Consider the following 27159-nt stretch of genomic DNA (forward strand, 5'->3'; position numbering starts at 1 on the left):
GATAAAGGACTTAAGGATTATTGCATGAAAGGTTATTCATAAAAAGATTATGTTGAATCATGATTTCTTGTGACTTATGATTTCTTTTGACTTAGGTAGCAATGATGCATTGCTAGGTGCCACTCATTGTTTGTAACATTGGAATCGTTCTAGTATTACTGCTAACATTACAAGAACCTACAGGGTCACACCCTATAGATGAAATGAACAGAATAAAACATAGTTGGTATTGTGTTTGGTTGTCGCTTGAATTAAATTAATTATAGAATTAATTTAATTGGATAATCAAATATCGAACACATTATGTACAAGGTTGTACGCATAATGAGAACATGAATTTGGTTAGTATATAAATTCAAATAAATATATAGTTTACCGAAATCATTATTATAATTAATGTAATTATAATTTTCGGTTTAAAACATAGTTATATTTATTTAATTTTTAAAAACCCTAAAAATAGATATAAAAATCCCGTGTTTTCTTTGCTTGGGGTCTAACAGCCGTCAAAGCAAAAAAAATTTTCCAAAACAGTTTTGTGGATTCCTTCCGTTCATTGTCAACTGGGTGGATTACGTAGAGGCCAAAGTCACGATAGATTGCGGCTTAGTTCTATAGTAGATCAGATTACTCGTTGCTCAGGCGTTGCTGTCTACTCAGAATAAAGATTCGGTAATTTCGAAACTTTATTTCACCCCGATTCGTTCCTCACACATGGATCCATGGTTAAGATCGCCGAATGTTTTAATTTTCGCTGATCCGTAGGGGTGCCGGCGTTCCAACATTGTCCCATTGGGTTTTCTTATAAGGTTTTTAATGAGGCAGCATGTTATAGTATTATAAATATGTGTACTATTTTTCATGCACTAGGAATTTTTCCTCACAAGGTTTTTATCTTAGTAAAGTTTTAATGATGCAAATTCTCTACCAATGAACATCTAATGTAACACCTCTAACCCACATCCGTCGTCAAATTAGGATCACGGACATGCCATAGCAGGCTTTGAAGAAGAGGCAACTGACAAGATGTCATCTTGCTCTCAACAAAGGGGTCACAACATTCCTATCAAAGTCATAGAGTTCACAGCAATGTTCGAGAAAGAGGCACTTGCCTTCAACATATATAACACTCTCAAATGACCCATGATCGAATTTAGGCTTTTCTTTAGGAATAGAAGAGTTGAAAGCAAAAATAAAATCAACGGAAAATATTTTTAAAAAACTTTAAATACAATTTATAATTGCCAAATAATTTTAATACATATATATTTTTTTATTTTTAATAAAAATTTAATAATTTTTTCAAAATTTTTAAAAGAAATTTCACAAATGCCATAAACAGTGACATAACACGTGATTGAAAACACCAAAAGGTAAAAGTTTAATTGATTTCTTCAGAAAAGTTTGATGATTTTTTCAAACCCTTAAACTTAATTTAAATAATAAATATTTTTAGTTAAAAATAAAAAAGAAATAGATGGACGAATTCTTAAAAAAATTAGGAAATTTTGGTTTTTTTGCAAGAATTATTTTTACTATGTGATCAACCACCTATAAAATTTTAAAGAGAAAATTTTAACTTTCTTTTTTTTGAAAAAGATAATTTTAATTAAAGACTAGAAAAACTTTTGAGTTTAGGATTAGATTAGGAGTGAAGAAAATTATAACATGCTAAAAAATAATATCTTATTAATCGTGTGCTATCTTAATTTACAAAAGAATTTAATAATAATCCAAAGAAATGATGATTTATTTTTTTAGAGCAAATCACTTTTTATTTAAAAGTGAAAATATCTTTGAATATTCTTCAATTAACACAAAAATATTGAATTTTATTTTAAAGATAAAAAATATATTGGGTTTACTTTATTTGAAAGGTGCATTCCATTTTTAATAAATATGAATGAAATCTCACCTAACGATGAATCACAATTTATATTAAATGGGATTGTTGCCTTATTATTAGAAAACTCAATAAACAATTTTAATGATGATTAATCTCAAGTAAGCAAGCATTTGAGTAATATTAACAACACGAGCATACAAAGTACATGAATGATCAATCAAACATTAATATATACAAAGTACAACAAAATAATTTATAATTATATACAAATTAACTTTAAACATATATATGATTAATTAAATTCTTATCACGAGTCAATCAGTTATTGAACTCTTAGTGTCATAAGTCAACTAAATACAAACTCAATCAGTTAGAAAGTTACTAAAACACCCTTTAATATACAAAATAACAAATATTAATAAATGGTTTCTTTTTTGTCTTTTTATGTTTTTAAATAAATAATACTATGATGAGATTTCAACTTAGAACACAAAGTATCAAACCTTTAACTTTATTATTTTAACTAAAGAATCATTTGGTTTTTATATGAATTTTTAATAAGTATATTTGTTACATAAATTATTTCCACTCGCATCGTGAGTGTGCCATAAATCTAGTTTATATTTAAGTCTTTAACTGAGTTAGTGTCACGAGTCAATTGAGTACCAACTTAATTGAAAAATTATTAAAATATCTTTCTATATACAAAGTAAGTGATATCACTATGAGGGTGTTTTTTTTTTTATCTTTTATTTATTTAATGATATCTTTTTGTCCATTTTACGATCTATGTTTAGGGTTTATGATTGTCCATCCTAATAATATTGTTTTTAAAATTTAGACTTACGTTCTCTTATTGAAAACATAAATTACCTACTTATTATATCCAATACTTATTGATTCTCATTTTATATTTCACAAATTAATAAAATTTAAATAAAAAATACTATAACTTTTAATTTCATAATTACAATAGCAACATCTTTTTAATAAATATATATTTTTTAACTTTTGCGAGTGTGCCATAAACCTAGTTATATGGCATATGACACCACACATTACACCTATTTTCATATTTAAAATACAAGACGCAATAAACTAATTTGCATGGTGCCCAAATGTCTTAGCTCCTTTGTCTCAAGAAAAGGACCATTTTCATGCAATAAATCCACGTGTTACTTGAGATACCATGCCAAAAGCGACTACCCAAAAAATCATATGAATATTACAAAAAAAATATATTTTTGTATAAACTTTCTTTCATATTATGAATCCGACATAATTTAATATCTTACCTCATTCCTTAATTTCTCATGGTTAATAGTTTGATATTTACTCATAAGAATATTTTATAATTTACCATTCATCTCTTTATTGATTATGATAAATTTTTAATATAAAATATTTTATTTGAGGTTGCTTGAAAAACTAAACTATATACCTTACTTCTTCATGCTTCAAACTTCCAACCTCATTGGGATTAGGAAGTTTCATTGATGAAATGAAAAATATATGAAGTCTTCATTTATACTCTTTTGAAGCTTTCCGTTCAAACTTCAAAGTGCACAATCGAATCTTCCTTCATCATTTTCATACAAAATAATTTTATTATTTTGCGTCTTTTTTAATAAAAAAATATTTGATATATTGTTAATGGAGTTTTTATATTTCACCAATTAAATAAGGGGTCGATAAATATTTTATAAAAATATAATAAAATATTAAAAAGAATACATGACATTTAAGAGTACTTATAAATTAAAAAAATATACTATTGATGTACTACATATTAACCCTTAATAAAATACGACAATTTCATGTTTAAATATTTATTTTTCATCTGTAATTAAATAAATATCCTTTTAAATATATACATGCGTTTATTTCATGGTTGATTTAAGATTCATATTCTACTTCTTCTTTTTTTTTAATTTTTGAATGATATATTTGAAAGATTGATAAACATATTTACTTGTTAATAATTCAAAAATTGTATATTTAAAAATTTAATTATGGTAAGCACTGCTTAGACCTGTCAATGGGCCGGGCGGCCCGGCCCGGCCCGATGGCCCGCCCGAAATATGGGAGGGTTCGGGTAAAAATATAGACCCGAAATATGGGCTTAGACATAAAAACGAGGCCCATTTAAAAAATGGGCCGGGCTCGAGCTCAACTTTTTTGCCCGAGTCCGGCCCGGCCCGGCCCGGCCCGAATATAATAAATATATATTTTTTATTTTTATTTTTTAATTTTAAAATACTTTAAAAATATTTTTATTTTTTATTTTTAATTTTTTTTTTGTGTTTATTAAAAATCGGGCCGGGCCGGGCCGAGCTCGGGCTTATTACTTTTTCCCGGGCCGGGCTTGGGCAAAATTTTAAGCCCATATTTCGGGCTGGGCCAGGCCCGGGCCTAAGAGTAGGGCCGAATTTTTTTCTGGGCCCGGCTCGACCCATGGACAGGTCTAGTAGACACATGATATTAATTTATAACAAATATAAAAAAATAAAAAAAATTATGAAGGAAAAATTATTGTAATAACCTCTTGTGTTGGCCTGATTGTCAAAATATTCATCGCCACAAATGTAACTTAAATTCAAGTTGTCCTAATCACATTATTCTTGAGATCTTACCCTCCTCTTAAATAAAAATAGTGTGCAAACGAAAAGAGATCATACTCAAGCCATATAGAAAGGAATAGATATAGGTGGTCCATAATTACAAAATCCAAAAGCATCAAAAAAAAAAAAGTTCGGTAATAAAGCAAACACATAATTTTCTGTTATTGTTCTCAACATTTTCCAAGATTTTTCAGACAGCAAAGATATCGACAAATCGTGGACCAATTTGATCAACCTTAAAACCCACGCGCCTTTAATCACTTCCAAACCCCCATTAGAATTACTTTGCAACGTGTCATCGCATTAATAAAGCGTGTGATTCACCGATACACTCACGTTTGCTTTTAAAATTTAACTTCCGTCCTTTTCACCAAATTGAACATATGAAAATGACTAAAGCCGGAGTTGTATGGCAGGTTTTTAACGTTAATTACATTTATAAGACGGCAAATGTAGTTTTGAGTTAATTTTTCTTGTAAATATAGGCTGGTTGAATGAATGGTGTAACCATTAACCTTAGATGAATAGCATCCCCACCTAAGTTCTTTTTTCCTAATAAACTTTTTTCTTGTTGAATCTGGCACAGTATCCCAAGATTGCTTAACTTCCAGTTGAGGCCAAAAAATAAAGATAGCGAAAAGAAAAGTGAAAAGAATAAAGAAAACCAGAGAAAACTAAAGAATTCTTTGCTTATTCCAAGCTCTGGATAGTAACTGATTTATCCACAAACCACGATTCCCTCTCAAAACTTGGGGTCTTTGAAGAAAAAAAAACGGTTTATTAACTTCCATATTTTCTAAAAAACCGCAAATCCCATGTGATATATTCCCCCCCTCCCCCCTAATATTTTCTATACATTCGAAGTTCCTTCAAAGTTCAAAGCTTATTAAGCCAGGGTCTAAGAATTTCTTTAATGGTGGGTTTTGAAGAAAATTAGTATTAGGTGAACTGGGTTTTTGTTTTTGTATTTGCCTTCTTCTTTTTTCTATTATCTTTTTTGGATCTGGGATATGATAAAAGTTTGGATTTTAGTGGTATTTTCCGGGAAAATTCTGGGGTTGAGTTCTAGGATGGAATTGTAGTGAATTTTATGAAGATCTGGAAGGTAAAATATTAGGCAAAACATGGAGCCTCCCAAGGGATTTTTAGCTACTTTGTGGAACTTTATATGCTTTCTTCCTTACTTCATTGGCTTGCTTCTTTTAGGCACAATTAAAGGTTAAGTGTTCTTAAATTGATTTTCTTGCTTTTATGTTCCCTAAATTGGTGTTTTAAGGATATATTTTCCATTTGATTGTTATTTAGTTGCACAATTATACTGTTAATGTATAGCTTTTGGGGTTTTAATTGGATTTCCAATTTTCAAGTTATTAATAGGTTTTTTCCTTTGTAAACTTAAATGGAAATTTGGTAATTGGAACTTCCTCTGCCTGATAATGGTGCGGTTTAGTGATTAGATGCAATGCCAGTGCATATATCATCTGGTCATGTTTGTAGAAACCGATTAAGAACGTTGAACATCGGTACTGAGCTAACTAATTCAAGCCTTTGATTGCACTATTATCTTCAGGAATCATTTTCTGCTCTCCGATATGCCTTATCATGACAATTGGAAACTCGTCCGTCATATTAGGCCTTCTGCCCTATCATTGTTACTTCACTTATTATAGCATTGTGAGGTGATTTTCTTGATCCTTGACTTCCCTATTTTGCTTTGCCTCATTATCGTTGTATTCGGTTTCTTATTCTCTTAATTTCGTTAAATGTCAGCACTAAACTATTAGGGCCATTTCTGAAGCTCGCTGTCTGCTTATTCCTACCGGTTGTCTTGATATTGTGGGTGGTTGTTGGTATTGTTGGAAGTATCTTAGGGGGAATATTATACGGCTTTCTTTCACCAATGTTTGCCACTTTTGATGCTGTGGGCGAAGGAAAGACCAATGTGTTTATCCACTGTTTTTACGTATGTCTTAAATGTCCACATTGTTATATTCTTTTTTTACATATATTAGCTTCTCTTGTATAATGAGAAGGAGACTTATATATTGGCCTGTTTTTTAGGATGGTACTTGGAGCACTATCAAGGGCAGCTTTACTGTTGTCAAGGATTTCAAAGATGTTTGTGTCCATTCCTACTACTCGTTTATGGAAGAACTACGACAGCAAGATGGACAATACTATGAGATAAGGTTAGCTGTAAAGTTCTCGTTGCCCATTTTAAGTCATGTTGCTGTCATGGCCAAGAGCATCATTTACTTGATACAGAAATCCTTTATTACCAAAGAGCATTACGGATTATCAAACCCTTAGCCAACCCATATGTCGATTTTAGAACTTAGCTTCGAGCTTTTTGACATATAAGTTTAAATCCATGCATCATTCTATTCCCAATTGACTTGTTCCTTTTAAACTTTTTATGCATACTATAATTATAATCTTAGGATCATAGACAAGATCGATAGCTGCATCTGGCTAGTGTCTTTATTTCATTATTTAGGTAGCTTACAAGGAATATGGCACTGTTATGATAGTTTATATCTGTTCTTTTATTTGCTTAGAGATCAGCAATATTGTGTTCGCTAAATGCTTTCAATTGGCTTAAAGTATACATGAGGAAACACTGTCCATGAGCTAGTTGGTTTAAAGTTTAGACTGTAGAAGAAATTTGGTGAGCTATGCTATGAATGAAGAGTGTTGTACGAGTATGCTTGCCCATTTAGGTTCCTATATGGTAGGCACTTAAGCTTTGTGGGGTTTTCATTTTTTTCAGAATATAAATCCCTTTTTGATTCAACTGAGGTTTCTATGAACTTCATTGCAGATTCCTTTATCTGCTTCCGGCTCTTATAGCTGCAGTGCTTGGTTTTCTGGTTGATTTTCCAATGATCTCACTTATTGCCTTCTGCAAAAGTCCTTACATGCTCGTTAAAGGGTGGCATCGATTATTTCATGACCTTGTAGGTCGAGAAGGCCCTTTCTTGGAGACAATATGTGTACCATTTGCAGGCCTTGCCATCTTACTCTGGCCACTCGCCGTCATTGGAGCAGTGTTGGGATCAATGGTGTCTAGCATCTTCCTTGGTGCCTATGCCGCGGTGATTGTTTACCAGGTTTACATCTGCTATGTAATTTTAGTTCCTTTTCTTAGTCTTCCAATGTAATATTGTTGTCCGTTGATGTTCATTCAAATATGGATGTGGAACTTCATAAATTCAGCATTTAGCTATATAAGTTCATATGCTTTGTCCCACTTAATTGGTTGACATTTCCATTACGAGATCTTATAGACAACCGAGCAATGTTGTTGCTGTATTACCCACGGGTCTACTTAATTTCAAATTTATTGTGATCCATTTTCTTCTCCGACCTTTGTACTTTATTAAATGCAACCAAGTGTTTTAGAGTAATGGAACCTCAACTTGCAGCATGATGTTAGACTGGTATTTTCTTTGTCCTTATTTCCATTCAACATATAACTTGCTTTTTTGTGATTTTATTTGCAGGAGTCCTCGTTTTGGTATGGGCTTTGTTATATCGTTGCTTCGTTGTCCATATATGATGAATACAGCACTGATGTCCTTGACATGCCTGAAGGATCTTGCCTTCCCAGGTTTCATTCAGCATTCTAATGATTTGTTCTTATGATATTATATGCCTTAGCAAACTTTTTATGAGTATTTTTTTTTTGTTTTTTGTTTTGGTATAAACAGGCCTCGGTATCGTAGGCACAGAAATGAATCCTTCTCTAAATCTGACTCCTTCCGTCCTCCTGCTCGCATTGATTCACTTACAAATGCAAGGCTTGATTTGAAGCCACTCGAGGTGACTTGTTTGCTTGTGGTTTCTTTCCCTTTGGAATAAAACAAGCATTTCGTATTTGATTGTAGTCGGGTGCTAAAATAAGTTCTTTTATGATTAATGCAGCTACTCGAGGGCTTATTTAAGGAGTGCCATGTCCATGGTGAGAAAATGGTGTCTGAAGGGCTGATAACTTCTAAGGACATCGATGATGCCAAGTCCATCAAAGGAAGTAGAGTGGTCAGCATTGGCTTACCGGCTTATTGCTTTCTTCAGGCACTCTTGCGCTCTGTGGATGCGAATAGACTGGGCATATTACTGAGTAAGTAAATTTGTTTCCATATTGAGCCCCCCAAAAAAGAGTTACTTGTGAAAGATTATGACCTATGAGCTTTCAAATGGCTTCAACAGCATCTGAGGAATTGCTTTTATGTAGGTGACAATACAGAAATAACGGCCACAAACCGACCAAAAGATGCATTCTTTGATTGGTTTCTTAACCCCTTTTTGATACTGAAAGAGCAAATCAGAGCTGAGAATCTTTCCCCGGAGGAAAAGGATTACTTAGGCAAATTAGTGTTGCTGTGTGGTGATGCAGCACGGTTGAAAAATATTGGGTCTCCACCAGAATCAGAGCGTAAACGAGCTGAGCTTGATGCATTAGCCCGACGGTGAGAATGCAACTAATCTATATTTTTTTTCTCGACACTGCTGTATGCTTCGTAATCTGACTCCATTACTTATACTTTTTAATGAAGGTTACAAGGTATTACTAAATCAGTGTCGAGGTATCCAACTTTCAGGCGACACTTTGAGGAATTTGTTAACAAACTATCCGAGGATCTCTCAAAGAAGGACAGTGGCAGCAGCAACAGCAGCGGATCTAGTAATAGGTCTCATCAATCGAAGAACACCGTTCTGCGGTTTTTTAGCAGCAGATCTTTCAAGCGGAGTACAAGCCATAACATGTCTGATCAAGAATCACTATCAGTTCTTGCCAGAGATGTAGAAATCGAATGATGTAGGAATAGGATGTCGATCAAGAATCACAATCAGTTCTTGCCAGAGATGTAGAAATCGAATGGTGTAGGACTAGGATGTCGATATTTGTCCATAGTTGTCAGATTTTGGACATAAATGCAACGGCCGGCCGCCTTTGTTCATTCATTTCGAGTTAATGTTTCCAAATGTTTGGTTAACAAGCAAAAGTAACCATGCATGAATGTAATTCACTAAATTACTTGGACTTGACTGCTTCACTGCTTTTAAGTTGCAAAATTCTTAAGAATTCAAGTCCTTAATTGGTGTGATAATTATACATTGCGTTTTGTTTGGCAAAAGCATTAAACCAATTGGTTGATGAAACAATACTACTTTTAAAAGGAGTGTGCAAGTTTTAAAATTTGCATTTTTTTAAAAAAATAACATCTTTGTTAATAATATAATAATACCAATAATTTTATTTATAAAATAAAAAATCCCGCAAATCAATAAAATAAGCATAATAAATATATTTTAATTTATATAACAAAATATAAGTTAACTTTGATATGCAGTTTACTTTTTATTAGTGACAAATAAATATATTCCCGTAAAGCACGGGTTATATGTTCTGCACGTGAGCTAGGGTTGATAACGTGGCTGCGTGCTGAGCTTTGAGGGAAAAAAAATCAAAGAAAAAGATGGGAAGTTATGAAGAACACTCACCAGTACTGCGGGAACCCCCAAACGAAACTCAACCAGAGTCTCTCTCAGGGTTTAATTCTAACACCCTTTTGTCTAATCTTAACCCTGGAAGGGAAAAACAAGAAGAAAGTATTGTTAGGGACCTTAAAAGTGTGACCTTGGAAGAGAATGACTGGAATGGCTATGGAGACAACAACAACAATAGCAATGAAAATCTTCAAGTGGAGTGGCAAAATGGGAAGAATTATCAGTACCCTTTAAGGCCTTATGCTGAAAATTGTAGCTTTTATCTTAAATCTGGCAATTGCAAGTTTGGTTCTTGTTGCAAGTTTAACCATCCAGTTTCTAGAACTATTAAGGTTTAAGTTTTTTCTTTTTTTCTTTTTTACCATTTTTTAATGTAAAAGACTGATTTTTTTAAAAAACTTTCATTTTTTTGTGTGTGTTTTTTTATGGTTGTTGAAGGATAAGGAGAATCATCTGGGATTGGCGACTGATCAGAAAAAGCAAATTGAATGCAAGGTTGGGGTACCTTGAAATTTTATGTTGCAATTCTTTATTAACCATAACGCATGTAAGGATAATAGTGTATTTGATGGTGACATCAGCCATGTATTATTCAACCAAGCATTATTATTGTACACATGACACGAAGGAAGTATTTGAGTTCCTCTGTGTTGTTATGTTTACTCTGTGTTTTGATGTGTGTAGTATTACCGAGCCACTGGAGGGTGCAAGTATGGAAATGCTTGCAGATATAGGCACTCTAATGAAGATTATGTATTAGCTCCCTTAGAAGTCAATTCCTTAGCACTTCCATTTCAAGTGGTACATCCTTTATGAACATTTTCACTACTGTTTTAGGTTGTAGCTTGCTACCTTATTGATTATCCCTGAACTTCATTGGCTTCTTGCCATTTGTGGGTGTCACTTGAAGGATATAAATGAAAAGAGCGAAAAGGATGGCTTAGCGGAACAGACAGGGCAGATTGAATGCAAGGTTTGAGCATTATTAGTACTCACGGCAATCGTTTCTAACTTGTTATTAAGAATCTTGATTTGTCTACTGTTATTTCGGCAGTATTACCTAAGTCCGGGAGGATGCAAGTATGGAAAAGCTTGTAGATATAGTCACTCCAAAGAGAAGTCCAGATACCTCGAAAAGTCCGAGTTACCTCCACCTGAACTTAACTTTCTAGGCCTGCCAATTCGAATGGTAAGGATTTTATGTTTTGGGGTGCTATATTTTGTTTCTCTCACTTGGTTTTCGAACATATCTACCTTCTCCCGGTGCACAATGTGAGCTAATTCTATGTTCCTTTCAGCTGGAGAAAGAGTGTCCGTATTATATGCGTAATGGTTCTTGTGCATATGGATCTAGCTGTAGGTTTAACCATCCGGACCCTACTGCTGCTGAAGGATCCAGCACTTTCCGCTCGGACCCTTCTGGTTCTGGAGACCATTCTCCAGGGAATTATAATGGTGGATTTGATGCTTTGCCATCAGCTGAACTAACTGCCCCTTCGTTGTCCTTGAATATGATGTCAAATGAGCATCTTAAATGCTTGAATCAGAATTCAGCGTATGCTCACGGGATGCATGCAAATTCTGAATGGAGTGGACATCAGGTAGCTTGTCTCTCACTTTAGTCAACCAATGTTCCATTACTGTTTTATCTAGTTTTCTTTCAAGAAATTTTGGTTTTTGAACTTCCCAGGAAAATATGATATGATTCATAAGAACTTTATACTGAAAATGGATGGAATATGATAGTTAAGGCTTCTATAAATAGTATAAATGTTAGAATCGGCTACGTGCCATGAACTGGGAACTGTGGAGCCTATGCCATTTACTTGATTTATGAAGTTTTAAGTTTCTTCAGTTTGCACTGTGCGCAACTCGTGCTTGGCATTAGCCGGCCATTGTTGGTCAATTCTATTAATGAGTTCTGCTGCCATCATGAAACTTTGTTTGTGTTAGTTTTCTTATAGAAGGTCTTTCGTTACTTACTTTGACCATTAATACGCAGGAAAAAACAAGTAATCCGTATTTAGCTCCATCAATAGACAAAGCAATGAAGACTCTGGATATCTCCGAACTTCATCAAGAGCAAATACAAGTTAATGAATTCCCTGAACGACCCGGGGAACCTGAATGTCCTTACTTTATGAAAACTGGATCTTGCAAGTATAAATCCGCCTGCAAGTTTCATCATCCCAAGACTCGGATTCCAGAGCCTATCCTCAGCAGTGCAGGCTTGCCTTTAAGACCTGTAAGTCCCCATCATTTTCCATTCATATAGAAAGAATTTTTTTGAGCAACGGAAATGGGTTATTCCGGGTCGATAACTGCTTTGAAAAATCAGCAAAATCAATCACATTGGTGCATCCTTTTGGATAATTTGTTTACCTATCATAGTATACTGCTGTGCAGGATAGAAGAATATGTTGGAACTATGAAAAATCTGGGATCTGCAAGTATGGAAGCATCTGTTATTTTCACCATCCAGAGAATCTCTTCTAATGAAACTGTCACGGTTGACTCTATTCCTTAGTCTCCATTAGGCTTCCATGGTTCCATGCCAACTTGAAAGGATTAAAGTAGTGGACTTTGGTATATTTGGCATTTTATGCAGCAGCTCCTTTTGGCATGTTTGGTTAGATTTGTAATTGAATGTTATTTTGTGGAAATGAAATAGAGGTGTAATGTAATGGGATCCATATAACAGCAGTTTGACTGGGTCGAATGGAATAAAGAATGTAATAAATAATAGGGCTTTATTAGTGAATTGGCTCTTAAATTATACTTCAATCATTAGATTAGTACTTAGGTAGTGTTTGGAAAGTCACTTAGTAATTGGAACACAAAAGTGGCATGGTTAGATAATCATTGTAATTGGTGGTTTCATCAAATTGGGTATAATTAGATTACTTCTTAGGGGTAATTACGTAGGAAATTAAACTCAAAATTAATTTAAAAAAAATATTTTTATAAATGTTATAAAAATTATATTATAAGTATGAACACATATTAGTGCTTGGGATGGTTATAAGAAAAAAATATATTATAAATATTAAAAAATTATATTATAAAAATAACTTGTGTATTTTATAAAATTATAATAAAAAATTATATTATTTAAATCATAAATTTTTTTAAAGTTATTGGGAAAAATTATTATATATATTTACATTTTATAAAAGTGCTATAATATATTTGTTTATAAATTGTTATGGCCAAATATGGACATAAGAATATATTTATTCATAACAAATGTTATAGGTTTCTTATTTATAATTTTTTTTAAAGTTATGATAATAATATATATTATTTATAAGAAATATTATGAAAGTGTTGGTTAATTTACATAACTTTTTTTTATGAAGGTTATATATTATAAATTTTATATTATTATTTTTATCTAATTTACATATTATAAATATGATTTAACCTAAGTCATTCTCTAAATCAAAATTTTAAAATTAAAGCTATAGATTATTTAGACTGTGAAACTAAATATTATAAAGCTAATGCTGATATGTAAATAGAAAAGATTTTTTTTGCACCATGTCGTGGGGTATGATACAATATGAGAGAAGGGTGCTAGACACAAGCACTATAAATAACTCATGAATTCTTTAATTTTAGACATCCAATGCTTCGAAATGTAATTGAGAATACATTTGTTGTTCTAAAAAATCTTTCTTATATTAACAACTTCACATTAGTATAGCATAATAAAAAGTTGGATCGTACTGGCATATTGCATATTTCATGACTTCAATCATAGGTGGAATTGAGATTATCTATACTTCGTAAAGGAAATGGAAGAAGGAGATCTTGATAATATTAATGATGTAGATTCAAATTCAGATAATGATAAACTCGGGCAAAAACCAACAAATGATAAAGAGCATATGTTAAATATTAAAGAGTGAATAATCCAACAAGCATGCGCTATAACAATTAGATAAAATTGCATATGATGTTTTTTTTTACTATTTTTATTAGTAATTGTGCTACCAACTACTTTTCAAGCTAAGGTAATACATATGATGATTTGATTTTAATTTTTATTACTTGTTTAGAAATTGTTTTATCATAATAATAATTTTTATATTTATTAATATATTTTAAAAAATATAAATTATATAATTGTGTAATTATAGTTTGTACTACCAAGCATGACATAAGAATTACATATAATTACACTATATCAACTAAACATGTCTAAAAAATTACAAATTTTTATAATTATAAGAGAGTGTAATAACTAACCTAATAACTAAACTTTCATTCAATTACTGTGTAACTTCTCAACATGCCTGTTTTATTCCCTAAAATGAGCTGTTACTTAACATTGTTGTTTTAAGCTTGCTCCACACGTAGGAAGAAAAAGAAGAAGGAAAAAGCTGCTTGCTGCCGAAGCATGTCCATATAATAAAAGAAACATATAAAAAGGGTCAAAATCCAAGCCTTTCTTCTTATCTTATCCCCCATCAATTATCTTTCCTTTTAGCCAAAAATGAAGAGGGAAGGCCGTACCGGATCCTCCCCTCTCCATGGAACCCCAACCCTGAATCTCGTTTTGTTCAACAATTCGATTCGCCCCCAACCGCCGGATTATTCACCAAGGTGCCGCTGAAGCCGACTAATCATTCCAAGTTTACGGGACGATGCGGTAGACCACGGTGCTTAGGGTGTCACATGCATCCTACTTGTAGTCCAAAGATAAGAGTAAGGGCAGTCATAAGTTGAGGTCAAGGGAATGGTCACTAGCTATAGATTGATCACTTGGAGAGTTGTTGATGGGAGGCATGGTTTGAAAGATTCTGAGTTTTCAGCTTCAAGGATTTTGGACCATTTGTCTAATCACTATGATGATGGTGATGATGATGATGATGATGGGTTCAAGGTGAATTCTCAAGAACCCTTGGGAGAAATGGAACACTATAAAGGAGAGACTGAAGAAAATATTATTGTTGACCATAATAAGGATGATGATGATGATGATGTGAGATTTGTTTTGGATCAAGATTTGGAAGAGGAAGGTTGGTGTTTAGTTGGGGAAGATTGATGATCAATTTCTCTTTCTTTTATTAATTATGTTTGGGTATATTTGGTTGAATTGGGATTGTGGGTTGGGTCATAATTTAATACTAAATGAGTGTTTCTTCTCAATCCATTTGAGTTGTATTTCCAATCTAAATATATTACTTATTTAATCTTATCCCTCTGGAATATTGATTCTAATCAACTTTCAACTTTTCACATAACAATATATCAAAAATTATTATACCAACTTCATCCCTATATGCTCTTCTTTTTCCCTAAAATTAACAAATACAGTATAAATATTTTAATTAATTTATATCAAATATTTGAAAAAATTAAGATTAATTGTCTGTATAATCTTATATTTCTTGAATATAGATTAAAAATTAACATTTTTGTTTAAAAATTATTGTTACTTGTGTAATTTTGTGCATTTTGCGTTTGTGTTCATATTGTAATTTACATATTACATTTGTTGTTGTGAAAGGAATTATATTTTGTTGATGATAATTTTTTTATATTTTAGCTTTTATAAGTCACTATTAATCTAATATTAATAATATAATTTGTTTTATAAAAATATTTTGTATTTAGGAATTAGATTTAGGCATAATGGATTTTTTTTGTCCTCTAACTAAAAAAAAATTATTTTAGCCCTTCATTTAATTTTTTATATTTTTAACCCTTAAATTTATATTTTTGTCAAATTATCATAAAATAAATGAAAAAAGTTAATATTTGTTAACTTTGCTAATGTGCATACACACGTATTGCCACGTGTGAAGATCTACACATATAATTGTGCATGATAAGTCTTGAACGTAGATACTTAGAACCCAATACCTGCGTTCATTAATGATAAAATTTTCAAATTTCACAAATAAATTTTTTAATAATTTATTATATTCTTATAATATATTTGTCAACCCCTAACCATGTAAAGTTTAAAAAACTCTATTGACGGTGTATAAAATATTTTCCCTTAAAAATAAAAAAAATATTTGAGTTTTTAAATTATTCTTATAAAATTTTTTAAAAAAATTGTCGATAAGTGTTGGATGCAGTGTTTTTTCACAAGTATTGGATATAATAGTAAAACATATTACACTCTCATGAAAAGAATACAAGGTTAACTGTTCGAAATTCCATTGTTAGGAAGGATAACAACAAATCTTAAATATGGATGGTAAGACAAACATTGTTAATATATATAAATAATTCAAATTTAATTTCTGAAACATTTTCTTTTAAAATAAAAATTAATCACTAGAGAAAATAAATTACTCTAACATTTTGTTTTATAATTATATGTGTTATAGTATGTTTTACAATTTTATTCTAATAAAAATGATATTTAAATAAAACCTCTTTATAATGACAGATTCCATAATTCGAATTATTCTTAAACTCATTTTAAATAGCGAATTAAAGGCAGCCATCTCAACAGTGTTGCCGCGTGGATCGATTAAATCTTCTTTCTCTCCTGCAGTATTTACTTTTGTCTACTATTATTCCAGTAACCGAACAGCCCGAAAGAAATAGCGAAGGAAAAAAAAAAAAACCCTAATCTCTACAGTTCTTCCAATTCCTCACTCAATCTGCGCAAAGCTCTCTTTTTTAACTTCATAATCTCTCCCGCCATTTCTTCTAATCATCAGCGAATCTCAGCCGTTGATCTCTTGATTGCGTATCACTCTGTTTTGCACCTTCTCTTCTCACTGTAATTTCCTTTTGTTCTCTTCTTCTGTATTCAGTTGGGATTCTTTTGAAATAAAAAGAATCCATACCCAAGCAAGTATTGATGATTAAAGTTCGATTTTATTGATGCATTTTGAATGTAACTTTATGGGTTCTTGCTAAGAGCTTTGAGTAATTTAGACCGCAATTTGCTCATTGGTTTGTTAAATTTCATTCTTAAAAAAAAAGTTAATTGTATATGTATCACTTTTGCTTTTACATGTATTTATGCATCTATATTTATATACGTTCCTGGTATGATATATGCATGTAAGCATGCATGTGGATATAGCTTTTGATATTTTATTTTGTAGGATAATTGATTTTGTTAAGTTTCAAGTTATTGGGGAGCGGTTTATAGAAATTGGGATATGTGAAATTAATATTGAATGTGTGTAAATTTATGTTAAATTGATAATGGAAGAGCTGGTTTTAATATAACTTCTTGTTTTTTGATGCTATATGTATCCATTTGCTGCTACATGTTCTTATTTCCACTCTTTTTTATTCCCCTCATTAGCTGAATGTCAATGGATAGGAGTGGCCATGGCCTACTAACACATGGAAAGAATTCAGAATTTCAAAACGAGCTTCACGAATCAAATCGAGCCGATGTTGACATGGGTGAAGAATGTAAAAGCTCTGAAACCTCCTCTCCTGAAAGGAGTCAAGAAGCTACTGAAAGCGAGAGTGATAGTTGGAGTGGAAGTGCTTCTTTGGTCGAGAAGAGTGCGGTGGAAATTAATGGGGACGAATGCCAGGCACCCCCTGAAATTCCCTTAGTCAACAAGTATGAGATGAATGTTGATAGTGAACAAGAGTCTCAGAGTCTGAATACTTTATCTGTTGACGAGTTAGGTCCCGGAGTTCCGGTAAAAGATGGCAAAGGTTTATTTATGGTTCCAGCAGTTGGAATGGAGTTTGAATCAGAAGAACATGCATACAAGTGTTATAGTAGATATGCTGTAATGGAAGGGTTTAGTATTAGAAAAGATTTCGTGAACAAAAGTCGAGTAACTGGTACTGTTGTATCCCGAAGATTCACCTGTTACAGACAAGGTTATAGGCCTAGCAAGCATACCATGAATACGAGGAAGCCCCGCAAAGAGACAAGAACTGGTTGCTTGGCTCATATGACTATTGCATGGCAACCTTATGGAAAGTTTTGTGTCACTAATTTTGAAAACAAACACAACCATGAGTTTGTGAACCCGTCAACAGCTCATCTGTTACCATCACAGAAGAGGTTAGCCTTTGCTGAAGCAGTTGAAGCTGACTTAGCGAGTAGTTCAGGTGTGGATGGGGTACCTAAGCTTGGCATGGGGTTCGAATCAGAAGATCATGCATATGAATTTTACAATTCATATGCAGGAAAAGTTGGTTTCAGTGTTCGAAAAGATTATGTGAATAGGAGTAAGATAGATGGTGCTGTGGTGTCAAGGCGGTTTACTTGCTTCAGAGAAGGGTTTCGCCAGAAAGATAAAAGGGATTTGAATATAAAGAGACCTCGAAAAGAAACAAGAATTGGTTGTCTGGCGCAACTAGTCATTTCTCGTCAGTCTGATGGTAGCTACCGTGTCACTAATTTCGAAGAAAAACACAATCACGAGCTTGTTGCAGCATGTCGGATTAGAATGTTACGATCACAAAAGCAGTTGGTTGCAGCCCAAATTGCTGAAGGCAATGCAATTGAGGGTCGTAAGATACAACTAAAATCAGCATATGAAGTATCATGTAACTCAATTGGAGATTGTGTCGACCATGAATATGATCCAGTAGATCAAAGAAGTAAATTGATTTCCAAATGTACTCGAGAAATGAGAGATGGAGAAGCTGAAAAGATACAACAATATTTTCAGAGTAAGAAAGTGAAAAATCCATCCTTTTTCTATGCCATCCAACTTGATGCTGACAATCAAATAGCTAATATTTTCTGGACTGATGCAAAGATGGTAATGGACTACAGTGACTTTGGTGATGTACTTTGCTTCGATACAACCTACAGGATAAGCGAAGATTGTCATCTATTTTCACCGTTTGTTGGGGTGAACCATCATAAGCAAATGGTGATCTTTGGTGCTGCACTTTTATATGATGAAACTGTTGATTCTTTCAAGTGGCTGTTCCAAAAGTTTTTGGAGGCAATGTCTGGTAAGAAGCCAAAGACAATCCTCACTGATCAAGATGAAATAGTGTCTGAAGCAATTAGTTCCATATTACCGGACATAAACCAACGAGTATGCGTTTGGCATGTGTACCAAAGGGCACTCAAGCAACTGAGTCATATGTTTATAGGTTCTCCGCCTTTCGTGAATGACTTACTCAGTTGCTTTTTCGATCTCGAGGAAGAAGAAGGCTTCATTGCTTCATGGAACCATATGATGGATCTACATGGTCTTTGGGGTAATGAATGGTTGAACAAGATTTTCGAAACCAGGGAGCAATGGGCCATTGCATACAAACGGCACATCTTTTGCGCCGACATAAAATCCGTGCAACTGCGTGGAAGTTTTATACTTAATCTAAAGAAATACTTAAAGTCTGATTCTGATGTGCTTTCATTCCTTAAGCAACTTGGGAAAATGGTGAATGATTGGCACTACAAAGAGTTGGAAGCTAATTATGATATGTCCCAAAACATGCCGAAACTAATGGGGGATGTGATTCTCTTGAAGCATGCAAGAGATGCCTACACACCAAGGATATTCGAATTATTTCAGCAAGAATATGAAACATGTCTGAATATTGTTGTTAATCAATGCATTGAGAATGGTTCGCTGCTCGAGTATAAAGTCAGCATATACGGCCAACCTAGAGAGTACACAGTAAGTTATAACTTGTCTAATAACACCGTTTGTTGTAGTTGTATGAAATTCGAGTTTATAGGAATGTTATGCAGTCATGCATTAAAAGTGCTAGATTATAGTAATATTAGGTTGCTCCCAAGCCAATACATCTTAAAGAGGTGGACAAGAGAGGCTAGAGTTTAGAGCTTGGTTGCTGTATCTGACAAGCAATTAGTAATGTAATGAAAGAGCTGTATTTTGATATGCAAAAGTTTGTGATCTCATTTCATAAGATAAAAGAGTTACGTTTCACATTTCGAGAAACCAAAAATTTGAATAAAATAGCATGTCAAAACATGTCTTTCTTGGTTGGAGCATCAAAACCGAAGTATATGCAACGAAAAGAACTACAAAGAACTACAATGTCATGATCCCATCTGCCAGTTAGAAAACGAGAGAAACCTAGTATTTTTCTAATCTCCAACTACGTCAATGGCATTCACTTCACCATATTTGTCTTGGAACTCTTTATCATGCTCAGGCTTGCTCCACTTTTTATCAGAATATGTATTTTTTGTCTTTAGAAGCAACTTGCGATGCTACAATGATGCGTCTGACTTGTGACCTTGCCGATCACGAGCACTGGTTTTTAAAAACCCCGTATAAGATCTTCTCCTGCTTTTGTTACTTTTCCCTTTTGATGACCCCTTGCTTGTATAACCTGAACACATCGCTAACATGACTAAAATAAAACCCAATCCAGAAAACACCCATAGAAGAATGATCCAGAACCTTAAAGTACTGAATAGCCCATCTCTAACTTTAGGTTTAGATGATTCCTGAGAATGATTTCTGGGCACGGGATTGCTTTCTATATCGTCAGTCTTGGAAAACCTACCGACTTTCCTTGAATTTGCAATATCCTTAGTTGTATCCAATGCTGGATTTGATAAGGCAGTAGGGTCGGGGCAGTTTCTCCTCTTGTGATGCAAACGCAGTGCTTCATTTAGTGTTCTTGCACATTCTATGCTAAGCAGGTCTCGTTGAAGTTCGTTCTCATCGGTTTGTTCAAGGGTTGAAGGATCTGGAGGGTCCGGAAATGTAGCCCAGCATTTGTTGACCATGTCAGCCTCTCTCCACTTTGCTTTATCAAAGCTCCAGTTCCCAACTTTAAATTCCAAGCCGTAGTGGAAAACTCTGTACTTGACATCAGGTTCGGGAACATATCCGGGATATATTAATATCTCATTGCTTATGAGATGCCGTAATTTCAACTGCATGATATAAGAGGAACATACAAAAAAATGAACTTCATTTAGTGAGAATACCATTAATAATAAACCCAAACAGCAAATCAATCCCTCAAAAAATGCTACTGCCATTACCACATAATCTCACAACCAGGAATTTGTAGGACATTAAAGAGTTACAATCTAGTTTCTAAAAAGTAGATGGAAAACATTACCTCCGCTGCACCAAACGAGTAACCGTACATTTCACTGATCCAACCAGATTCATATATATCTCCAGTGATGTTTGTTGCATAATGAGCTTTGTCAGCTCGGACCTCCTCAGTTTTAAGCAACCATAGCAGTGCAAATTCCCGGAGATCATCAATATGCATGATAATGACACCACCAACTTTGTCACAAGCCTCAGGATGGCGAGTATGAAGTTTAGCAAGCTCATTGTCACAACCAATAAGGTATCTATCAAGAACGGCAATAAAATCAGGTCATTAAATAAGAGAAGAGTGAGGGAGATAAGCTGCAGCTTGAGTTATGTAAAAAGAATTTGAATGACATTAATCCTTGTTCTCCTTGACTTACTCATACGGGGTTGAAACTGGTCGGCCACGTGCTGCTTTAAACTCCCATGGTGTAATTGGGCCTCTTAAGATCATGTCGGCATCAAGGATAACTATGTACTCGGCATCAACGTTTACATGGTTGAGCCAATGAACAACAGCAGCTGGTTTATTAATTGCCGGATACCTGAAATGAATCAAGCGACGATAAGAGTTTGCGGTCTGCCTTCTAGTTCACAAAGCTTGGGCATATAAACGTTTTGTTAATCTCTTGCTTTATGTTGCCTAAGAGTTCTTTTATCTGGAGCAAAAGTAAATAACAATAACTTGAGAATTACCAGTCGCCTGTTAGCGGATGGCGGCTCATTGAAGGGACATAATGAGTGGGTGCCAGGTCATGGCCTTTGTATTGCTTTAAGTCCTCATCTGTACAGCTGAGAAGACGTGTTATATTTCCGGGCTGGCCGCTGAGGTGGAAACTGTGCATGAGCCCTACAGTTTGCCAATCAAAATAAGTAGTACATTCGGTCGAAAATAATGTATGGATTTTCGGGTACGGTTTTATAGGTTCATCGATTTCCTTCACCTCCTTGGCCACCTCAGTTTGCATCCTAGGAGGAGTAAGAAGCTTCGGTTGAGTTAGTTTCGCAAAAGTTTTGCTTTTCAAAAAGCTTAGATATTTTGACCACTTTGGCTTCGGGCATCCATTTCTGGCATGTTGTAACAGAAGACCCTCATTCATGGTATTAATACACTCAATATTCAAGAACAAGGCACGCCTTTTATTCGGATCAGGTTCCATCAATTTAATCTGCGTAAGGAAAGGATATACTAAGTCAAGTCTTACATGTAATTCGTAATTATGAATAAAACAGATGATATATGCAAGCAGCATTAGTAATAATCATAATGTTCTGGAAAAAAAGGTAATAAGCATGATGTTTAGTTCATGAATGGAACCAATCTCATGTCACAGGCTTTTTTCTTTTTCCTTTTTGGTAAGAGAAAAATACATCACATGCAAATAAATGAGCATTTTACAAAGGCATTTCTTAGTGCAAGGTTTAGATCTTAACTTACTTCTCTAGGATAAGGAGGCTCGGGAAAGAGTCGCCCACACTCATAAACAATTCCATCTTCATGGTGTTCTAATTTACTGAAAGACCAGTTTCCCACACTAAATGGCAAGCCATAATGTAGAAGAATAGGCTCAACACCCGGTTGTGGAGTATAGCCCGGGTAGATCATCAAGTTGTCATTAATCTTGTGCCTAAGTCCAGCCTGAAAAGAAAAGAACATAACCAGAATTAAAAGATGGACATAAAAATATCGCACACAGAAAGGCTGAAGTAAAGTTTTCTTTTATACTCTTTGTGGCAGTAAACAAAATAACATACTTCTGCTGCCCCAAACGAATAACCATACATCTCGCTAATCCAGCCTGTCCCATAGATGTCACCGGTTATATTAGTCCCCCAGTGAGCTCTGTCTTCTCGTACTTCTTCCGTCTTTGAAAGCCACAAAGGTGCTAGAACTCGAAGATCATCTATGTGCATGGCTAAGAGCCCACCAACCTTGTCACAAAGTTCTGGGTGCTTTGTATGCATTTTAGCCAAAATATTATCACATCCTATCAAGTACCTGGAGTACCAAAAAAATTATGAATATCTAAGTGAAAAATTCGAAAATGATCGTAGACAATATGCACAATGCAGAGAAGTACAAATTTCTTTCTCAATATCAGCCTTAGGGCATATGATAATTGTGAAACCAGAAAAAGTATCCGATGACAGAATGTTGAAGCATTATCACAACTACATGTAAAAATAATCCTAAGTTTTGGCATCAAAAAAATAATGAAAGTTCCATACCCATAATATGCAGCAACAGGGTGGCCTTTCTCTGCCCCAAGTTCCCAAGGTATAATCGGACCTCGGAGGATCATGTCCGCATCCAAAATCACTACCCAGTCGGTGCTCTGCGCATCTTTACTATGTTTTAGCCAGTGGACAATTCCAGCAGGTTTGTTAATTGCAGGATACCTACATAATCAAAATAAGTGTCATCCATGAAGTTCTTCCAGACTCCTATGATCTCTGTTGTATCAGAACTCCGATAAAAGTGTTAAAAAACGATAACACGATGAAAGCTACAATGAGAGAGTTTAATCAGAAAGGACACAACAGTGGACTCCATGCCTGAAGGAATGGGAAGTAAGCATGAAACAATGCAAGATGTTCATCATTCTTGAACCATTAAACATATGAAAAAGAAGTTGAATGAACATTCTTTCATAAGGTAAAGAAATTTGGTATTTTGAATTTTAATCCTTCTACTTTATTTAGGTTGACAACAACAACAATTCACAGACTTGATCAATTCCAAGAGCAATACTTTAATCAGAACAGCATACTTATTTGAATCATGATAGTTTTAGATCAAGGAAATTGAAATTAGAAAATGAAGAACCAAAGGAACCATTAAAGAACTTCAAACCCAAAAAAGAGCTAAAAGAGAGGGAGAAACTTTACCAATCACCAGTTTTAGGATGTCTACTCATAGAGGGAACTTCTAGAGTTGGAGCCAAATCCATCCCTTTATAATTCTTCTTCTCTTCCTCCGTACAGCTCAGTAACCGGGTCACTGGTCCGGGTTGCTGGGCCTTCTTGAAGCTGTGCATGAATCCGACGGTTTGCCAATCGAAGTAGTTCTGGCATTCCACCGAGAACAAAGTGTGGATCCTATAGGGAGCTTCAAGACCCGGGTTTTGACCCGAAATGAAACTAACCCAAAAGCTAACTAGCATCAGAAAAGCTAAGAAATTGGCCATTGGAAGTTGAATTTTCAAGGCCTGATTTGAAATGGGTAGTTTCTAAAAGATCTGGATTTCATGAGGGTGAAGAGATTGTAAGAAGTCAAGACGTTGAAAAATTCTAAATTTTTACAGGTAACAGATATAAACAGGGGAGATGGTGGCAAAGAAATGCTATAAAAAAATAGTTTTTGAGATTTGTATTAATTTAATTAAAAAAATGGAACGATTCTTTTTAACTATTGAATTGATAAAAAGAAAAAAGGATAAAAATCTGAATTGAGCAACTGTGTACGTCAAACAGAGGTAGAAGGAGCCGCCTGAGTTCATGAGACAGTTAAAATCAACCTTAAACGACACCAAGTGGTTGTCGTTCTCGACAAAAATCAATGCCACACACAAACTAAACTACTCGTAAGGAAAAAGAAAAGTCAACTACCAAAAGAGTAGTTTTGATTTCTGAACATATTTTTTATTTTAAAATTTTTTAAAAAATATACATATTTAAAAGCAGTTGGAAAAAAGGAATTTTCTTTATATAACTTTAAACCAAAGTTAATTCATAAATTAAAAACTCTTATTTTCAACTTTAATTTTACAAAACATTGAAAATAAGTTATTATTATTATTTTTAAAAGGTTCTACATATTTTCATTCAAACACATTTTTACAATAGATTTCATTTTCTATCACGTGGCGTAAAAATCACAAATTTAAAATAGATATATCTGTTTAAAAGTAACATACAAATAAACAACGAAACATATAGTTTGAAACTAATTAATTATAATAATACATGATATATGTATGATATTAAAATAAAAAAATTAGATTAAATTATGAGTAAAACAAAATTTAAACACATAAATACATCAGATATATAATACTAAATGCACTACAACTATTTATCATGGTTTTGTTATCAACTATGAGTTAGTATTTAGTTGATTTGTGATACCAACTCAATAAACAACATTATTAATATAAACAATTGATGGATATAATAAATTGTGTATATTAAAACAAAATTGTATAAAATGCATCAAAATGAAGCTTTGGTTGAATGTTAAATTTAAGGTTTTAATAATACAATTGATGTGGGTTTAAATATTACTATATGCATGTTTTAATTAGTTTTTGTTAAAATGAAAAGACTAAAATACCCTAAAATAATATAACATTTTTTAATTACGAAATGACATTTATTGTAATTTCCTAACTGAGTTAATAACCCAGTTGAAGGTGACACCAACTTAGTCAGGAGCTTAATAAATATTAGAAATTCTATCACATGTGTATATGTGTGGAAACCATAAATTTAAAACATATATTCTTGTTTAAATGTATGGTTTGAAACTAATTATACAAATGATGTAGATAATAAATTGTCTATATTAAAACAAAATTATATTAAATATATTAATATGAAGGTTCGGTTGAATGGTAAATTTAAAGTTTTATAACTCTAATTTGTGTAGTTTCAAATCTCACTATATGCATATTTTGATTGGTTTCTGTGGGAATGAAAAAAACTAAAATACATACCAACTCGATTAGGGGCTTAATAAATAGTAAGTATAAATATAAATTGTGTATATTAAAATGAAAATTGTATAAAATACATTAAAATGAAGTTTTAGTTGAGTGCTAAATTTAATATTTTAGTAATTCATTTAGCACAAGTCCAAATCTCAGCATATGCATATTTTAATTGTTTTTTGTTAAAAAAAAACTTGTTATGAATACCTTATTAAGTGGATGTCCATCAAGATCAAGATAAGTTTTTATGTACTTTAAATTCTAATAGTGTAACACCCTAAACCCGGCCTAGACGTCCAGTCCAAGTTAAGAGAGTTACATCGTTGATACTTAAATACCACACATATAACACAATAATACTAAACCATACTTCGCATAATATTCATCACAAGGATTAGTTAAGTATATAATCTTTCAAAGTCCTACTATCATAGTTTACCGAAATTCCTAAAGTAGTATTTAAAAGAAAGATAAAAGCTTGACTGCGCTTCCGCCGTGCCGACCTGTTCAAGACTGAGAACCACCTAAAATCCAACCAACAATAAAGTGAGTTGTAAACTTATTGCACAAAGATGTTTGTTCACATAAACACATTTACCAAACAATGTCCGTATTCAAGAATTCGATTTGAAAACAGAAACATTTCTAGTTCAGATTCAAGACAGAGTGATTTCAGATGCAGAAACAAATTTCAGTTTCATATACAGAACAGATCAGAGTCAGATGCAGATATTCCTAACCCCCAACCGCTACACACCATCTTCGTTCGTCCCAATACACCGTTAAGGGAGTTTAATACCCAAGCAATCCTACACACCATAGAGTGTCTGTCTGACATGTGTACAAATACGCAACTTAGCTGCTAGATCGTAATATGACGAAATGTCAGAATTAGAGTTATACATATGGTGACTTAGCCATTAATGTAGAACTGATCACTTCATTCTTCTTAATATCCCAACCTATGTATATGCAGAGAACCAATATCCACAAGATGTATTCAATTATTCTAATTTGTTCCACAAGTAAATAGCACAGTTCAATATCAGACTAAGCATCACAGTGCACATACAGGTACAAAATTCATGTAAAGGTCACAGGGTGTTAAAGAGTTATCATTCAGTCAAATTCAAACCATTCATATAATGGGGACATCAAAATCAGTCTTAAGTAACATTTATGGTCTCAAAAACATTTTTGGGCCCTTTTTATATACGCCACATGGCCTAGACACACGCCTATGTCCTTGCCCGTGTGGCTTACACGGCCTAGGCACACGCCCATGTCCTTGTCCGTATGGTTTTAAAGCATAAATTAGAGCGTTACACTGCTTGGGTACACACCCATGTGCTTGTTCATTTTGTCCTAAGTCACAAACAGTGAGTTACACGGCCTAAACACATGCCCGTGTCCTTTGCCTGTATGAACCCTTCACTAATATTGTCACACACAGCCTGGACACACGCCCATGT

At 33.6% G+C, this 27159-nt stretch overlaps 5 protein-coding genes across 7 annotated transcripts; 4 read left to right on the forward strand and 1 right to left on the reverse strand.

Moving 5' to 3' along the window:
• Positions 1 to 4982: 4982 nt before the first annotated feature.
• Positions 4983 to 9511, forward strand: LOC107892215 (uncharacterized membrane protein At3g27390). Of its 2 annotated transcripts, none has more exons than XM_016817231.2 (10): positions 4983 to 5685; positions 6038 to 6146; positions 6238 to 6430; positions 6529 to 6656; positions 7289 to 7577; positions 7971 to 8077; positions 8178 to 8289; positions 8392 to 8587; positions 8702 to 8936; positions 9024 to 9511. In XM_016817231.2, exons 1-10 carry the CDS (start codon positions 5592 to 5594, stop codon positions 9283 to 9285), a joined length of 1725 nt encoding a protein of 574 aa, XP_016672720.2. In that variant the 5' UTR covers positions 4983 to 5591; the 3' UTR covers positions 9286 to 9511. The 2 variants fall into 2 exon arrangements, with proteins under 2 accessions (XP_016672720.2, XP_016672721.2); XM_016817232.2 differs by having other exon boundaries at positions 5000 to 5383.
• Positions 9512 to 9840: 329 nt separating this feature from the next.
• LOC107892214 (zinc finger CCCH domain-containing protein 67) lies at positions 9841 to 12739 on the forward strand. Its single transcript, XM_016817229.2, has 8 exons — positions 9841 to 10310; positions 10417 to 10473; positions 10663 to 10779; positions 10889 to 10951; positions 11033 to 11167; positions 11277 to 11579; positions 11981 to 12223; positions 12385 to 12739. Exons 1-8 carry the CDS (start codon positions 9948 to 9950, stop codon positions 12472 to 12474), a joined length of 1371 nt encoding a protein of 456 aa, XP_016672718.2. The 5' UTR covers positions 9841 to 9947; the 3' UTR covers positions 12475 to 12739.
• A 1687-nt stretch (positions 12740 to 14426) lies between these two features.
• Positions 14427 to 15181, forward strand: LOC107892213 (uncharacterized). The gene has a single exon (XM_016817228.2). The coding sequence runs from the start codon at positions 14720 to 14722 to the stop codon at positions 15026 to 15028; it is 309 nt and encodes a 102-aa protein (XP_016672717.1). The 5' UTR covers positions 14427 to 14719; the 3' UTR covers positions 15029 to 15181.
• Positions 15182 to 16451: 1270 nt separating this feature from the next.
• Positions 16452 to 19793, forward strand: LOC107892212 (protein FAR1-RELATED SEQUENCE 7). 2 transcript variants are annotated; one of them, XM_016817227.2, is made up of 2 exons: positions 16452 to 16726; positions 17282 to 19793. In XM_016817227.2, the coding sequence occupies exon 2, from the start codon at positions 17364 to 17366 to the stop codon at positions 19731 to 19733; it is 2370 nt and encodes a 789-aa protein (XP_016672716.2). In that variant the 5' UTR covers positions 16452 to 16726; positions 17282 to 17363; the 3' UTR covers positions 19734 to 19793. The 2 variants fall into 2 exon arrangements, with proteins under 2 accessions (XP_016672716.2, XP_016672715.2); XM_016817226.2 differs by having other exon boundaries at positions 16458 to 16726; positions 17264 to 19793.
• LOC107892211 (peptidyl serine alpha-galactosyltransferase) lies at positions 19786 to 24560 on the reverse strand. Its single transcript, XM_041101785.1, has 8 exons — positions 23868 to 24560; positions 23208 to 23378; positions 22734 to 22977; positions 22417 to 22617; positions 21675 to 22147; positions 21359 to 21523; positions 20995 to 21238; positions 19786 to 20803 (listed from the first exon to the last, which is right to left on the reverse strand). Exons 1-8 carry the CDS (start codon positions 24164 to 24166, stop codon positions 20129 to 20131), a joined length of 2472 nt encoding a protein of 823 aa, XP_040957719.1. The 5' UTR covers positions 24167 to 24560; the 3' UTR covers positions 19786 to 20128.
• Between the last annotated feature and the right edge of the window lie 2599 nt (positions 24561 to 27159).

Source organism: Gossypium hirsutum, chromosome D09 (genome assembly GCF_007990345.1).
Source record: "Gossypium hirsutum isolate 1008001.06 chromosome D09, Gossypium_hirsutum_v2.1, whole genome shotgun sequence".
NCBI lineage: Eukaryota > Viridiplantae > Streptophyta > Magnoliopsida > Malvales > Malvaceae > Gossypium > Gossypium hirsutum.

Coding starts and splice junctions, on each gene's coding strand:
- LOC107892215 (XM_016817231.2), top strand. CDS start 5,592: ATGGAGCCTCCCAAGGGATTTTTAGCTACTTTGTGGAACTTTATATGC. Junction 8,078..8,177: donor GAAGGATCTTGCCTTCCCAG/GTTTCATTCAGC, acceptor TGGTATAAACAG/GCCTCGGTATCGTAGGCACA. Junction 8,290..8,391: donor TTGATTTGAAGCCACTCGAG/GTGACTTGTTTG, acceptor TGATTAATGCAG/CTACTCGAGGGCTTATTTAA.
- LOC107892214 (XM_016817229.2), top strand. CDS start 9,948: ATGGGAAGTTATGAAGAACACTCACCAGTACTGCGGGAACCCCCAAAC. Junction 10,311..10,416: donor CAGTTTCTAGAACTATTAAG/GTTTAAGTTTTT, acceptor TGGTTGTTGAAG/GATAAGGAGAATCATCTGGG. Junction 10,474..10,662: donor AAAAGCAAATTGAATGCAAG/GTTGGGGTACCT, acceptor TGATGTGTGTAG/TATTACCGAGCCACTGGAGG.
- LOC107892211 (XM_041101785.1), bottom strand. CDS start 24,166: ATGGCCAATTTCTTAGCTTTTCTGATGCTAGTTAGCTTTTGGGTTAGT. Junction 22,148..22,416: donor AGCCTCCTTATCCTAGAGAA/GTAAGTTAAGAT, acceptor TTCCTTACGCAG/ATTAAATTGATGGAACCTGA. Junction 21,524..21,674: donor CATCCGCTAACAGGCGACTG/GTAATTCTCAAG, acceptor GATTCATTTCAG/GTATCCGGCAATTAATAAAC.
- LOC107892213 (XM_016817228.2), top strand. CDS start 14,720: ATGGTCACTAGCTATAGATTGATCACTTGGAGAGTTGTTGATGGGAGG.
- LOC107892212 (XM_016817226.2), top strand. CDS start 17,268: ATGTCAATGGATAGGAGTGGCCATGGCCTACTAACACATGGAAAGAAT.